At 36.9% G+C, this 17,282-nt stretch overlaps 1 protein-coding gene across 2 annotated transcripts in view; it reads right to left on the minus strand.

Moving 5' to 3' along the window:
• Positions 1 to 17,282, minus strand: part of LOC137401367 (coronin-7-like) — a 48,949-nt gene that overhangs the window by 1,600 nt on the left and 30,067 nt on the right. The window contains exons 12-23 of one of the 2 annotated variants that reach the window (XM_068087686.1): positions 14,572 to 14,772; positions 14,041 to 14,134; positions 13,143 to 13,196; positions 10,779 to 10,960; positions 8,127 to 8,235; positions 7,200 to 7,315; positions 6,025 to 6,135; positions 5,073 to 5,263; positions 3,456 to 3,594; positions 3,026 to 3,232; positions 1,952 to 2,087; positions 478 to 572 (exon numbers count right to left, since the gene is read on the minus strand). In XM_068087686.1, coding sequence (XP_067943787.1) covers positions 478 to 572; positions 1,952 to 2,087; positions 3,026 to 3,232; positions 3,456 to 3,594; positions 5,073 to 5,263; positions 6,025 to 6,135; positions 7,200 to 7,315; positions 8,127 to 8,235; positions 10,779 to 10,960; positions 13,143 to 13,196; positions 14,041 to 14,134; positions 14,572 to 14,772 — 1,635 coding nt within the window. The remainder of the gene's footprint in view (positions 1 to 477; positions 573 to 1,951; positions 2,088 to 3,025; positions 3,233 to 3,455; positions 3,595 to 5,072; positions 5,264 to 6,024; positions 6,136 to 7,199; positions 7,316 to 8,126; positions 8,236 to 10,778; positions 10,961 to 13,142; positions 13,197 to 14,040; positions 14,135 to 14,571; positions 14,773 to 17,282) is intronic. The other variant, XM_068087687.1, reaches the window with a different exon arrangement.

Genomic DNA, 17,282 nt, shown 5'->3' on the forward strand with positions numbered 1-17,282 from the left:
TGATATTTCACACCTACCAATTCATCTCTTTTCAGAGCAGCTAGTACGATATTTCACACATACCAATTCATCCCTTTTCAGAGCAGCTAGTATGATATTTCATACCTACCAATTCATCTCTTTTCAGAGCAGCTAGTATGATATTTCACACATACCAATTCATCTCTTTTCAGAGCAGTTAGTATGATATTTCACACCTACCAATTCATCTCTTTTCAGAGCAGCTAGTACGATATTTCACACATACCAATTCATCCCTTTTCAGAGCAGCTAGTATGATATATCACACATACCAATTCATCCCTTTTCAGAGCAGCTAGTATGATATTTCACACCTACCAATTCATCCCTTTTCAGAGCAGCTAGTATAATATTTCACACATACCAATTCATCCCTTTTCAGAGCAGCTAGTATGATAATTCACACCTACCAATTCATCTCTTTTCAGAGCAGCTAGTATGATATTTCACACCTACCAATTCATCCCTTTTCTGAGCATCAGTCTTATATGTAGTTGGATCAAACCGCTCATATTTCCTCTCCTTCACCTCAGCAGGAGGAGCATCTGACACTAACATATAATAAACAGATATAGCCTAGACATCTTCAATATATCATCAGTTTATACACAAATATTTGTAGGCTTAGGAGTGACGTCCGAGGTAACCAGTTTAAATATGACCAACATTCAAAAGATTTGACGAAGCAAGCAGTAAACAAGCAGACATTAATTTATTTACTATGTATAGAGCATTCCATGAGTTAAGATAATGTGCTAGTAATTAATGTTTTTATTAAATTATATCTGAATAATACAATTATATTTTATTATGAAGACATAGGTGAAGTTGTAACTTTAAAGTATCAATAATGATGAGAGTTGTTTTATCCTGATTCTGATATCTCAAAAATTATATTTAAAAGGTGATGACCTAAGAACCCTTTTAAAGGCAAAACTTCAAAAAGAAATTAAAATCCCATCAATAGTATGTTACATACACAACGATGGAGTCTAAACAGTAAAAATAAATAGTATAAAAAACCTTAACAATACTATAGATATTCACTATTATTATACAGGTAGTTGCCGACTTACGACCTATGCGACACACGCCTAACTGACTTTACGACGACGTCTGTGGGAAGGTCAGGCAGTGCAGTGCGAAGCGTAGAGTAAGCCGTTTTTCATTATTTTCGTTAACCTTTTTCGTAATTTTTTCGTTAGGGCGAATTTTTTCTGCCACACGATATCAACAATAATTTCTCTCGAAATTATGATCTGGCGATTTGTGTACTGATTATATAAATTATTAAGAAATATACGCTGCTCGCCATGGTGAGTTCAGCGTTATCCGTTATGGTAAAAACGAATTCGCAAACAGGAAAATGATAAAATCTTAGTTCAAAGTTTGAAGTTTACTAAAATACATACTAAAACTTCCTTCAAGTAGGCGTTTAGAAAGCTAAATTCATTTAAGTTAGATCAGAATCGACAGAGTATACAGAATCGACTTACGCCTGAATCGACTTACGATTGGTCGTCCGGAACCAAATGCGGTCGTAAGTCGACGACTCACTGTACATTGTTTAACAATAAACTAAATAATATTTATAAAAGATAAACAATAAAACTAAACCAAACTGATATATATCTTCATAGATTAATCTGAATGTTTCTTTTGTATTTATGAGGATTCGTTAGAGCAAAATAAAAACGTGGTATTCTTATTATGCAAGTGTGATGAGCATAACAAGTGATATTTCTGGTAATTTATAAAGCAATGATATGATATGAATACATAGTCTGAGACCGGTATGGTAGTATGAGTTAACAGTCATTAGATAAGTGTAACATACATTGGCTCAGTTGTAAACTATATCTATAGTAATGATCAGTACCTCATATCTATTGTATTTATCAATCTACTAAAGGAAAACCAATTTACTAACATTTAGGCATTCCTTCCGGCTGCAGATTCATCTTGCTCGGTAAAGTATCGATTCCGCTGAACCACTGAGAGGCATTGCATGTTGGCTCCCAAGTCACAGGAGTGTCAGGGAAAAGGTCATCTTGAAAGAACTCAGGCTACAGCGTACAGTATTTAGGCTAACAAAAACCTTATAAACATTATTTCCGTCTCAGTAAGACCTTGTATAGGCTGAGTTCCACCAAACAACTAAGACTTCTACTAGCTTAAACAGTTGTAAACAACATATCAGTGTGAACTTCCCTAAAGCATCTGAGGATGCCATAGAACCTCAGTCTGAATTTATAAGCAGAAAGCAAATGGCTGAGAACATTTTGCGAACCAGAGGGCTTGTGCAATGGCAGGTCATAGCCTGAGCACCAGAGGGCTTGTGCAATGGCAGGTCATAGCCAGAGCACCAGAGGGCTTGTGCAATGGCAGGTCATAGCCTGAGAACCAAAGGGCTTGTGCAATGGCAGGTCATAGCCTGGGCAATGTCTATAGCTCTCTTAGTTGGTCGTCATGAAACATCTAAAGAGCTGATTTGATCATTTTAATATAGAAACCTAACAAGGCTGGTCCTGCAGGTAACATGTCCAGACATACAGGTAGTGGCTTGGGCTATATAGGAAACAGTGTAGACAGATTAAACTATCACCTACAGTATATAAAATAATGCCATCACTAGGCATCTTAGTTAATTCGTGGCTCTTGCGTGACTATGAATTGCCATACATGCATTGTGTTGTCAACAATGAGTCAAGTGACTAATTCAGACGACATGATACATGTGATACCAGGTCACTACAGAGCAGGCAACTAGACAGATGGCCATGTAACTAGTACAGAAGCTATGACACGTGACACCAGGTCACTACAGAGCAGGCAACTGGACAGATGATCATGTGACTAATACATAAGATATGACATGGAACACCAGATCACTACAGAACAGATAACTAGCCAGGTGGTCATGTGACTAGTACAGACACTATGACACATATGACTTGCTACTTGATGCTGCTAGCAAGCGCGCACTTCACTGCTACAGACTTACCTTAACCCTTGGCACGGTAAAGCTGATTGGTTCAATAGTTGACTGGGTCAGTCTGTAGGCCTTAGCAAACTCCACGTTGCGTACATCACAGCTGATAATAGGTAAGAAGGCAAGGGCTTGATGTTGACCATTGCAGTGCACGCTGCTGAGCACTTGAAAATATGGAGCCTCTTTAGTGACCTCGTATGCTTGAATTATTGTGTCCCCCTACAGAGCAAACATAAACCATGCAATGCCTCTTTCGTGACCTCATATGCTTGAACTATTGTGTCCCCCTGCAGAGCAAACAAACCATGCAATTGTCGAATGCATTGTATATAATGATTTTAGTTTCAAGATATGTAAGTTTTCAGATTCCCTAATCGTGTACAATCACTGAACATGACGAAGAATCTTTAGGTTGCAAAGGACTGGTAGTAGTTCCGCCTACCCTGGCTGTAAGGAATATCGTATGACTTGATGGGTCATAGTGCGGCATGAGAAGGGAGGGTGCGACATCTAGGTCAACTGTGGCGATTCCAACTGACAGATTATTAGAGTCATAGAGCTGCAGAAGGCGAGTTGATTGCCTGTATAGTAAGATGTAGGATATGAGTAAAAGGTAAGGTAGGCAACAGCCAATCAGTTGAGAGTCGCATCAAGCAAACTATTCAACCACAATATGATGGAGCTGTATTGTAAGAGAATACACATCAAGGAGAAATCCTGTTTATGAAGAAATCTCGTGATATAAAGGATACATACTGCCATATAAGAGAGATATATTGTCACATGGAGGAGATATATCGTCACATGCAGGAGATATATTGTCACATACAGGAGATATATTGTCACATGCAGGAGATATATCGTCACATGCAGGAGATCTATTGTCACATGCAGGAGATATATTGTCACATGCAGAAGATATATTGTCACATACAGGAGATATATTGTCACATACAGGAGATATATTGTCACATACAGGAGGTATATTGTCACATGGAGGAGATATATTGTCACATGGAGGAGATATATTGTCACATACAAGAGATATACTGTCACATGCAGGGGATGTATCGTCACATGCAGAAGACGTATCGTCACATGCAGGAGATATATTGTCACATGCAGGAGATCTATTGTCACATGCAGAAGATATATTGTCACATACAGGAGATATATTGTCACATGCAGGGGATCTATAGTCACATGCAGGGGATGGATCGTCACATGCAGAAGATATATCGTCACATGCAGGAGATATATTGTCACATGCAGGAGATATATCGTCACATGCAGAAGATATATCATCACATGCAGGAGATATATTGTCACATGTAGGAGATATATTGTCACATGCAGGAGATATATCGTCACATGCAGGGGATGTATTGTCACATGCAGGAAATATATTGTCACATGCAGGAGATATATTGTCACATGCAGGAGATATATTGTCACATGCAGGAGATATATCGTCACATGCAGGGGATGTATCGTCACATGCAGAAGATATATCGTCACACGCAGGAGATATATTGTCACATGCAGGAGATATGTTGTCACAAGCAAGAGATCTATTGTCACATGCAGGGGATCTATTGTCACATGAAGGAGATATATTGTCACATGCAGGAGATATATCGTCACATGCAGAAGATATATCGTCACATGCAGGAAATCTATTGTCACATGCAGGAGATATATTGTCACATGTAGGAGATATATTGTCACATGCAAGAGATCTATTGTCACATACAGGAGATATATTGTGACATGGAGGAGATATATTGTCACATAGAGGAGATCTATTGTCACATGCAGAAGATATATTGTCACATACAGGAGATATATTGTCACACGCAAGAGATATATCGCCACATGAAGGAGATATACTGTCACACGAGTGATAATGTTATCACGCACAGCGGATACAGTGTGGCTATGAAAGAATAGCAAGCAGATGTAAAACCGACCCTCTGTTATCATGCCTAAATGACAATTCTCTCTGAGGTTGCTAGCGAGTTTATCTAATGCCAACTAAAGCCTAAAATGCCAGAAGTACCTGTCAAAGCCGGAGACAGCGATAAACTCATCATCGTGTACCCAGACAAGACGAGCCCCTCGGTTGCCAACAGGCCCCTTCCCTTCTCTGATCGGAGAAAGAGATGCCCTTGGTTCATATATTCTAATGACAGAGTCCTTGCAAAAAGTCGCTAAGTAAACCCCATTAGCACTCCAAGCCATGGCCAGTATCTGCAACAGAGAGACATGCGAATACATGCGAGAGGTCTGTGATCCGGCCCCTTCATGTCTTAATGATGAACTTCCGCAAAATTTTAGTAGATTTTATCAGAAAGTTTCCATATTTTTCTATCATTTGCAATTATTTTTTATGTCTGAAGTGATCTGACTGCCAGGATGTTTCAAAATTAAAACCGGTAAAAGTTGACCGGGGTTAAAACCAAGACCGACAAGGTACCGAAAGAGACCAACAGAGAGACAGACAGGATAAAGACACAGATGACTGAGAAATGACTATTCTCAGGTATAATGATTTCTACTTAGGAATTGTCTGATCTGTTTATTAAACTCCAACTGCTAGACGTTGTCTTAGAGCTGCAGACATCACTTGTATATATACAAGTGCATATACACTATATATGCTTGTCCCTATATCCTTTAGTAGTAAAAAATACTAACAGTGGCTAATTGTGGAGTTTTGGAATTAAATTTTAGATCAGCTGTAGAAGTGGTAATAGATGCCTGTTTTGAACCCTGTCACTTGTGCAATACACAAAAGAACAGACAACCCTCAAGGACAATAACTAAACTTGCAGGTCATAAACTTTCTGACACTTGAAGTGTGATTGATTGTTACGCCATACAAGGAAGACATGTCAGCTACAAAAAGATCACTTGCCAGCCAATGTCAGCCAAGGGTCAGCGGCTGGTGTCAAACTTGGTGAGAATCTGGAATTTGGTAAGAGAGAGGAAGAGTAAATGGTAATACTCACAGGACTTGAGTGCCCAGTCAGAGTGATATCCTCTGCAGTGTCCAGGTTCCAGACTTTGACTGAGAAGTCTTGACCAGCCGACGCCAGCACATCACTGGCTAAGGGGTGAAACTAAAAACAGACCTCTAAGGTAAGAGAGCTCCAGCGTTCAACAATTATAAAGCCTTGCCTCGTATAGAATAAGAGTTACCTCTATGAAACAGACATTTCTATAAAATATATCTAGCTTTTGTAGAATAAATCTACAGTCATGTGCAAAAGCATTGGGCTGCCCGAGAATTATATTAATTGTCATACACTTGAAATTTTAAGGCTCAATAAGCCTGATATAGCCAACTTTAAAAATAAATTTTATATATTATTTTATTCTTCAAAATGTACACTTTTCTGTGATGTTGTTGAATTGTTTGCTAGTTAAAATTTAAACCTACTAATTACATAATATTATTACTCACTGATATCTGCTCCGTATTTTGAAACATTAGCAAAAGTCAAGCGATATTCTTTCCCTAAAAGCCATTGTGTTACTCTTTAAAAATTTTTCAAATGACATTTCTACTTCTCTAGCAGTACAAATGCTGTCACTTTTGATAGTTTAATCATCAATTCTTCAGAGTAGCAACTAGTAAAAAATATTTACATCTAACAATGCTTATCAATGAGTGATTTTAAAGTCTTGTAGATAAAAAAACAGAAAAAGGAGGTTCTTGTCCTCGCTTGTCTTTTATGAAGATAAATTACAACTGCTTATACATACATATATTTCAAAAATACTAGATTCATTGTAGGCAATATCCTACTTTATAACACGACTGTGAATGCTATGGAGTAGATCTCACTTCCATTGAATGAATAATATAACATTTTAAATACTTTACCTCAATAATACATATCACACCTCTTAAATACATGTATATACCACACTTCTATAGAATGCGTTATTTCTTTCATAGATGAATCGAAACTTTATGAAACCATATTTTACTTCAATGAAACATAGCTTTTCAATAGAATGTATAGCACCTCTATTAAATGAGCCTTACTTCTATTGAATACCTCTATTAAATGAGCCTTACTTCTATTGAATACCTCTATTAAATGAGCCTTACTTCTATCGAATACCTCTATTAAATGAGCCTTACTTCTATTGAATACCTCTATTAAATGCTCCTTACTTCTATTGAATATATCTTGTCTGTGTGAGCTGGTATAGTCTTGGTTGCTTCCTCCAGCACGTCTGTCAGACCACCCTCTGGGACCTCCCACAAGTATATAGCACCTCCATCTGTGGCTACAACGAGTTTCACGTAAACTGTTACACCCATAAACATTAGCAGAGTCTCTACTTTATGATTGTGTTAGACTGCAGTCCATGCTGAACAAGTAGAAATGCTAGGAGACGTCAAGTATAACATTGGACATAGCTTCGGTCAGCTCAATTTGTCTATCACTAAGGGTGTATATATTGCGATGAGCTCTCGTTACATATTACAATGAGCTCTAGCTATGTACCACAATGAGCTCTAGCTAAACATTGCAATTAACTCCAGCAATTTAATACAATGAGATCTAGATATGTGCTACAATGAGCTCTAACTATGTACGACTATGAGATCTAGCCATGTACGGCTATGAGCTGTAGCTTTGTACTACAATGGTCTCTAGCTGTGTACTACAATGATCTCAAGCTGTGTACTACAATGATCTCTAGCTGTGTACAACAATGATCTCTAGCTGTGTACTACAATGGTCTCTAGCTGTGTACTACAATGATCTCAAGCTGTGTACTACAATGATCTCTAGCTGTGTACTACAATGGTCTCTAGCTATGTACTACAATGAGCTCAAGCTATGTACTACAATGAGCTCCAGCTAGATAATACAATGAGCTCTAGTTATGTATTACAATGTGCTCGAGCTACATGTTACAATGAGCTCTAGCTACATGTTACAATGAGCTCTAGCTACATGTTACAATGAGCTCTAGTTGTGTATTATATGTGAGTGACTCTTCACAAATGTAACCTAAGTCGTTAAGTAATCAAGGACAAGCAACTTCACAAACCGAGACATATTTGTCAACTGCTTGCAAAGAAAGTTACCAGTAGCCAGGCGGGAGTCGTTGAAAGGGTCCCATTTGAAATCACTGACTGTGACCCCATGAGAGAAAGCAGGAAGAGGTGTATCTTCCAGCTTGCCTGTGCTATCCAGCTATAAAAATGGTACAGTGAATATACAAGGGAATGTACAGCTATAGGAATGGTACAGTGAATATATGAGGGAATGTACAGCTATAAACATGGTACAGTGAATATACAAGAGAATGTACAGCTATAAGAATGATACAGTGAATGTACAAGGGATTGTACACCTATAAGAATGGTACAGTAAATATACAAGGGAATGTACAGCTATAGGAATGGTACAGTTAATATATGAGGGAATGTACATCTATAAGAATGGTACAGTGAATGTACAAGGGAATGTACAACTATAAGGGGATACTGCTGAGACAAACAGCACTAGAGATGAGAGCCCTACTACGCATATACCTCTGTACATATGTATAGTAGCTGTGCTACCCGGCGTTGCCCGAGTAATAACAAAGTGTTTGAACAGTAAATGGATTTTTATTTAACATGTAACAACATTTGCCATTCTAACTTGCAAACTACATATCATCAGAGAAGTGTTTTGTGTAGTTGAAATAAATTAAGAAAGAAAATAAAAACAACTGTAAAGGTTTTCAAACTTTGTCAAACCACTGTAACTTTCAAACTTCATACCATGAGGAAAATGTTTCGTGCAGGACAACTACACTACAAATAAATAAAACAGCTGTAAAGGTTTTCAAACAACTGTAAGTTTAAAATTTCATAACTTAAAAGAAGTGTTTCGTTAAAATAAATTAGAAGGAAAAATAAAATGTAAAGGTGTTTGAATATAAATGTGAACTCATTAGAGAGTAGTGGCTAAATATAGTCTATTTCGCTACGATTACAATCAAAAATTATTTGGTATACAATTATATGATTTAAGTTCGTTTCAGTGTTGGTATGCAAAAATTGGCAAGTGAAAATATCGTAGGCTATAGAGTATAGACGTACATAGGGTGGTATAGAAACCCATAGTCATTATCTTATGCAATCGCCTCCTGGTAAAAATCATCATCATTAAAAATAGTACCAAAATACTATGTTAACCTTAGTAACTATCGGTACCCACAATGACTTTAGTGCATTTTGTGGTTATGAGCTGCAAGATATAACATTACAATGTACTACGTGGAGAGTTCTTGCGACAAACGTGCAAGCTAAACGCCGAAATTAACTAAAATGAATTTAGTTTACTAAACACATACTTAAGGGAAGTTTTAGTACGTAGTTTAGTAAACTTCAAACTGTTAACAGAAATTTTATAATTAACGTTAGCGAATCATGTTTATTATAACGGATACCGGATATACCAGATACGGATAACTCGCCATTGCCAGTTCAGTGACGTGTATCTTTTAATAGCGTATATAATCAGTACACTAATCGCAAAATTTCTAGTTCGAGATAAATTATTGTTGGTTTCGTGGGCCGAACAAATTTGCCCTAACGAAAAAAAGATGAAAAAGCATAGTGTTGCGTATACTTAGGTTCCAATATATTTCAATATAAATGTCCGCGTGAAAAGATTTGCCTTGACCTCAGATATAGTAATCAAACCTTACGAAAAATATTTCTTAATAGGAGTATCGGAACGCGTGGCCGCATCGGTAAAATAATCAGTGTGCGCTATAGCCGGAATGACAGATCCACAGACTGAGAAATATATATAGATGTTGCAGCTCTCTCCTGTATATATGTATATACCATATCTATATTTACGCACAACACATTTCAATAACTGCAAAATCCAATATGTCAGGGAAAAAATGACTCGCGTGGCTAGAATCTCAAGTAAGTCATAAAGTGCCTTCATATGACTCATTTTACTTGAATCTTCACTATAATTTACTTTAATCTTCACTATAATTTACTTTAATCTTCACTATAATTTACTTTAATCTTTACTGTAGTTTACTTTAATCTTTACTGTAATTTACTTTAATCTTTACTATAATTTACTTCAATTTTTACTATAATTTACTTTAATCTTTACTATAATTTACTTTAATCTTCACTATAATTTACTTTAATCTTTACTGTAATTTACTTTAATTTTTACTATAAATTACTTTAATCTTTACTATAATTTACTTTAGTCTTTACTATAATTTACTTTAATCTTTACTATAATTTACTTTAATCTTTACTATAATTTACTTTAATCTTTACTATAATTTACTTTAATCTTTACTATAATTTACTTTAATCTTTACTATAATTTACTTTAATCTTTACTATAATTTACTTTAATCTTTACTATAATTTACTTTAATTTTTACTATAATTTACTTTAATCTTTACTATAATTTACTTGAATCTTTACTATAATTTACTTTAATCTTTACTATAATTTACTTTAATCTTTACTATAATTTGCTTAAACCCCACATTTTTTCAAACTCTTTTCAATGTGTATGTAATTATTTGTTTTCAAAGTTAAAGAGCATAATTTAAAATGATTTTCAAACCTTTCTTGCCTCGTCTATCACTGCTGTGTATGAGAATCTTTATCTATATATATAAAGCAAAATTCTACTATGCTCTTGTACGAATATAACATGTACAACTAGTTAATTGGAACATAGCTTCACTACCTACCTCTAGTACGGAAATGAGCCCTGCAGGGCCCTTTAAAGATATGGCGCACCGATGGCAGTTCAAAGAGAAGCCATTGGACTCGCCAGGCACCGAGTTGCTCAGGTTCCTAACATTCTCTATCCTGTTGCTCTTGTGAAGAGGAGTGCCTTTCAAGTGTCGGAACTTGGCTGACTTTACAGAAACTAGATGTAATCGAATACAATAAAAATAAGATAGAAACCTTCAATGAATAACACAGGACCAATCAATCAATAACCGAGTACATAATATTGAACAAAGCATGGCTGCGACTACAGAATCTTTAAAAGAAAAATCCAGCTTATCCAAGGGAAAACAACTCTACCGCTAAACTATAGGTGTGGAACTAAATGTGTCACACAGTCTATCGTGAAACTGAAAGTTAGACTGAGAGAGTCTTTGTGGGATAGACCAGAGCATGCAACTTTACATACTCTAATTGCCAACTATGTTATAATTTCTGCCCGCGCTGCTTATCATGGTGTTACCTCATGCAGCCTGTGATACTCCGACATGACAAAGGAATGCTTCTTCCACACTAAGCTTATAAACCAAGTTCTAAAAGTTTCACCGCAATAAAAACCTTGATAAAATTTTATATATTTTGTGAAGACTGACTGGCCTTCTGATGGTCTAGACATACTAGCAGCTCTGTTCCAGTCTTAACTACTAAAATCCATTGGATAAGTGAATGAGAAACCATTGCGATCAGTAATGTGTGGAAATTTAATTCATTTTTCTTCACTTGAATCGGAACTAACAAGAACAACAACTCTATAACGTCAGGAGAGTAAAAAACTTCAATCTATTTTGTGCCTGACGAGTGACAAACCCTCCACCAAGTGAAATAAAACCACAACGAGAAAACCTTTCAACGACCACCATGATAGTGCAAAACAATAAAAAGTTAGCCCAGGTTCTCCTAGTAATTGTGACCAAACCAAAGCCTGAAGACCTAGCCAACCACCTAGCATGTAATGAAGCTAAATAGAAGTAATGACGCGTATGATCACAGACTTCTATCGCCAATAAAACACTCTGTCCAAGAATTTATTGCTAACCGTGTGCTGGTAATAAATATTGGAATAGCTGCTTGCAAAAGGTTGCTACATCAGGGCTAGGATGGAGGTCAAGGTTGTTCTACCTGACCCAAGGTTGTTACACCTGGTCTATGGTATAGAAGTAGTCAAGGTTGTTACACCTGGTCTGTGTTATGGTGATTGTCAAAGTTGTTACACCTGGTCTATGTGATAGAAGTAGTCAAGGTTGTTACACCTGGTCTATGTTATAGAAGTAGTCAAGGTTGTTACACCTGGTCTATGTTATAGAAGTCGTCAAGGTTGTTACACCTGGTCTATGTTATAGAAGTAGTCAAGGTTGTTACACCTGGTCTATGTTATAGAAGTCGTCAAGGTTGTTACACCTGGTCTATGTTATAGAAGTAGTCAAGGTTGTTACACCTGGTCTATGTTATGGCGATTGTCAAGGTTGTTACACCTGGTCTATGTTATAGAAGTCGTAAAGGCTGTTACACTTAGTCTATGTCATGGAAATTTCCAAGGATGTTACACCTGGTCTATGTTATGAAGGTCATCAAGGTTGTTCTTGGAAACCTCTGATAATTCAAACCTACTCGCGCCAACCATTGCAAGAATAACCGCTCCTCTTTTGAACGAGCGGGTTCGTTTCACCACCTCCCCTCCCCTTGTACAAGATCAAAACACATGTTAGAGCTAGCAAATAATATAAGCAGAGCATTCAGCCAATTAAGAAATTAGTGGGAGCTTTATTGATGGTTGTAGAGGTTGGAGACTGACACTGCCGAGGCTAGTAGTTAGATCTGAGGCTAGTAGCTAGTTCATGCCATTAAAGATCTTATGGCTTGTCTTGTGTATTTGTAATCACTCTTCCAATTGATAATTTATCCAAAATTAGTGGTTAATATAAAAACTGCAGATCAGAGTCAACAGTAATATTGAAATAGGTATAAAGGTGAGTATTGTTACGGTATTGCTGAAAAAATTGCTGAACATCGACAACTGAGGGGATGCGCAGAGCCTGAGAGCACAATTATAGCTGTCAGAATGTTAAACCTAGCCTACCAGGAATGCCAAGTTGGAACATAGTCTAGCTAAAGAAGAGTTTGATGGTGACATCGCCATATTGTAATATAATATATGCAAACATATCGTTCTCTCGACATTACAATTTTGGCTTCACATCGGAAAGACTTGAAACAAGAGACACAGATTTATATGCAGCAGATAGCGCAGTTGCTGAGATAGGGGAGAGAGAGAGAACACAGATATATACGTATATTATAATACAATAGATGTGAGAACATACCGGGGTGGCACAGGTGAGGCCACTTCAAAGGCTTTGTGGTTTGTGACTCTACAGCTAAGGAAGCAAGGAGGAATATAAACTGGTGTGTAAGTAAATACAATCTTTATCCGCTTTCTATTATACAAATTCTAAAGAATGTACCACGTACAAACTGGCACCATGTAGAGTGACGACTACATAGAGACTACTCTACAACATATGTCAGAGTACAAACAGTCTAGAAGCCAACTATCAAATGTTTATTCATTTGCTTAGAAAAGAGAGCATAACAGTGGCAATAAGTTTCTATATTGATAGAGTGCGAAGAGATCAGCCCTAAACATACTAATAATGTCAAACCTTCACTTGACAGACACCTGCCAGAAGTGGTCAAACATTCACAAGGCGGGCACATGCCAGAAGTGGTCAAACATTTAAAAGGCAGACACATGCCAAAATTGGTCAAACATTCACAAGGCAGACACATGTTACATGAAGTAAAACATTTACATGGCAGGCACCAGCTATAAGGGGTCAAACATTCACAAGACACCTGCTAGAAGTGATCAAACATCCACAAGGCAGACACCTGAAATAACGGATCAACACGCAATCCTTGCATATATGGCTAATGAATGACTAATATTAAGTAAGAGACAGCAATTGGACAGCAGAAATAACCCAGATTTAAAGAATATGGAAGGTCGCTCAGCAAAGATCAAGTTTAAAGTGAAAAGCGGATGACAAACATGAACTAATATATCAGTTTTGCCGCTCGTTGCCAAAAATGCTCAACAGAAACGAGTACCAGGCATTGTCACTAGGTAATGTGTACAGAACAAGCGGAATTGTCAGTTTAATGGTTAGTGACAATTGTGGTGCAAAGAGGTAGGAGCGGTGCTGAGAGACCAGTACTTACAGTGGAAAGACTTGCTAGTGGGAGTGTTTTCCCGTGAGGGTGTAGTCTGAGTGGCATTCTCCTCAGTGTCTACCTGCGCAGCTGGCTCAGCAACCTACAGCAATTAATAACAATAGCGGTACAACAGCTGATAGTTGAGAATAGCCTGATAACATGACCTCTCCATTAATCATCTAGAATTAGATGAGATGAATAAGATGGTGAGTGGAAGAGAAGCGGTAGACACCGTAACAGTCAGCAGCTGACAGTCTAGATTCCTTCTTTACTTTTTCAGCCATGTCTAACAATTCCCTAGATAATCTCGACCTGTCAAGCCATGTCAAAGACATGTCAAGCAACTGGCAACTCGTGACAGGTACCAATTCTTACATGCATAATGGCAATGCATTCTTACATATACATAGTTACTAATCAATTTGTTCCTCACAACCTTATAGAAGGACACACATACTGATATGAGTTTAATCCGGTGTTTGCGCACCAAAAATCTGATGATTCAGCTATCAACACCATAGAATGTTGAGCGGCTACCTTTTTCGTAACCTTTGACACCGCTGCATGACTGTAGTTAGCCTTAGATGTAGCCGGCTTGCTCACTGGTTTGCTCGAATGTTGTTCACCGTTACTCTTGACCACAGGTTGCGTTGGCTGTGCATTCGGCTTGACCACATCAATTTTGACAGCTGCTGACTTCTGTCCAGACATCGCGGGGTTTAGACCGACTTTAACCACCTGTGTAAGTTAGAGAAAGTTGACACAAGAGCTGCCAGCTTTAGCGCTATAAGAAAATGACGAGTTCTAAATAACCAACAAATGCTCCAAGTCAATCTCCTCAATTGGCAAATAGGAGTAGTTAAACAACTATAACAGTATATTGAATTTAACTTAACTGAACGATAAAGAGAGACACATTCTATGAACAACAAATGACAACTGTAAAAAAAACACTCCTCAGCACTCATAGACCTCCAATAAATGACATCAGGACATGACACCTGCATTCAGTGTCAACTATCAGATGACCCCACAAGACAATGATACTTGAACAACTTTGCTAGGCTAGTAAACCCGCAGGTGATTGGAAAGACCTGTAGCTGCGTTGATGAGATCAACTTATATCCTTGTTACAAACCATTTGTACATACAGTCAACTAGTATCCTTGTTATAAACCATCTGTATATACAGTCAACTAGTATCCTTGTTACAAACCATCTGTACATACAGTCAACTAGTATCCTTGTTACAAACCATCTGTATATACAGTCAACTTGTATCCTTGTTACAAACCATCTGTACATACAGTCAACTAGTATCCTTGTTACAAACCATCTGTATATACAGTCAACTAGTATCCTTGTTATAAACCATCTGTACATACAGTAAACTAGTATCCTTGTTACAAACCATCTGTATATACAGTCAACTAGTATCCTTGTTACAAACCATCTGTACATACAGTCAACTAGTATCCTTGTTACAAACCATCTGTATATACAGTCAACTAGTATCCTTGTTACAAACCATCTGTATATACAGTCAACTAGTATCCTTGTTACAAACCATCTGTATATACAGTCAACTAGTATCCTTGTTACAAACCATCTGTACATACAGTCAACTAGTATCCTTGTTACAAACCATCTGTATATACAGTCAACTAGTATCCTTGTTACAAACCATCTGTACATACAGTCAACTAGTATCCTTGTTACAAACCATCTGTATATACAGTCAACTAGTATCCTTGTTACAAACCATCTGTACATACAGTCAACTAGTATCCTTGTTACAAACCATCTGTATATACAGTCAACTAGTATCCTTGTTACAAACCATCTGTACATACAGTAAACTAGTATCCTTGTTACAAACCATCTGTATATACAGTCAACTAGTATCCTTGTTATAAACCATCTGTACATACAGTAAACTAGTATCCTTGTTACAAACCATCTGTATATACAGTCAACTAGTATCCTTGTTACAAACCATCTGTACATACAGTCAACTAGTATCCTTGTTACAAACCATCTGTATATACAGTCAACTAGTATCCTTGTTACAAACCATCTGTATATACAGTCAACTAGTATCCTTGTTACAAACCATCTGTACATACAGTCAACTAGTATCCTTGTTACAAACCATCTGTATATACAGTCAACTAGTATCCTTGTTATAAACCATCTGTACATACAGTCAACTAGTATCCTTGTTATAAACCATCTGTATATACAGTCAACTAGTGTCCTTGTTACAAACCATCTGTATATACAGTAAACTAGTATCCTTGTTACAAACCATCTGTATATACAGTCAACTAGTATCCTTGTTACAAACCATCTGTACATACAGTCAACTAGTATCCTTGTTACAAACCATCTGTATATACAGTCAACTAGTATCCTTGTTATAAACCATCTGTACATACAGTAAACTAGTATCCTTGTTACAAACCATCTGTATATACAGTCAACTAGTATCCTTGTTACAAACCATCTGTACATACAGTCAACTAGTATCCTTGTTACAAACCATCTGTATATACAGTCAACTAGTATCCTTGTTACAAACCATCTGTATATACAGTCAACTAGTATCCTTGTTACAAACCATCTGTACATACAGTCAACTAGTATCCTTGTTACAAACCATCTGTATATACAGTCAACTAGTATCCTTGTTATAAACCATCTGTACATACAGTCAACTAGTATCCTTGTTATAAACCATCTGTATATACAGTCAACTAGTGTCCTTGTTACAAACCATCTGTATATACAGTAAACTAGTATCCTTGTTACAAACCATCTGTATATACAGTCAACTAGTATCCTTGTTACAAACCATCTGTACATACAGTCAACTAGTATCCTTGTTACAAACCATCTGTATATACAGTCAACTAGTATCCTTGTTACAAACCATCTGTACATACAGTCAACTAGTATCCTTGTTACAAACCATCTGTATATACAGTCAACTAGTATCCTTGTTACAAACCATCTGTATATACAGTCAACTAGTATCCTTGTTACAAACCATCTGTACATACAGTCAACTAGTATCCTTGTTACAAACCATCTGTATATACAGTCAACTAGTATCCTTGTTATAAACCATCTGTACATACAGTCAACTAGTATCCTTGTTACAAACCATCTGTACATACAGTCAACTAGTATCCTTGTTATAAACCATTTGTACATACAGTCAACTAGTATCCTTGTTACAAACCATC

This window comes from Watersipora subatra, chromosome 8, assembly GCF_963576615.1.
Source record: "Watersipora subatra chromosome 8, tzWatSuba1.1, whole genome shotgun sequence".
Taxonomy (NCBI): Eukaryota; Metazoa; Bryozoa; class Gymnolaemata; order Cheilostomatida; family Watersiporidae; genus Watersipora; species Watersipora subatra.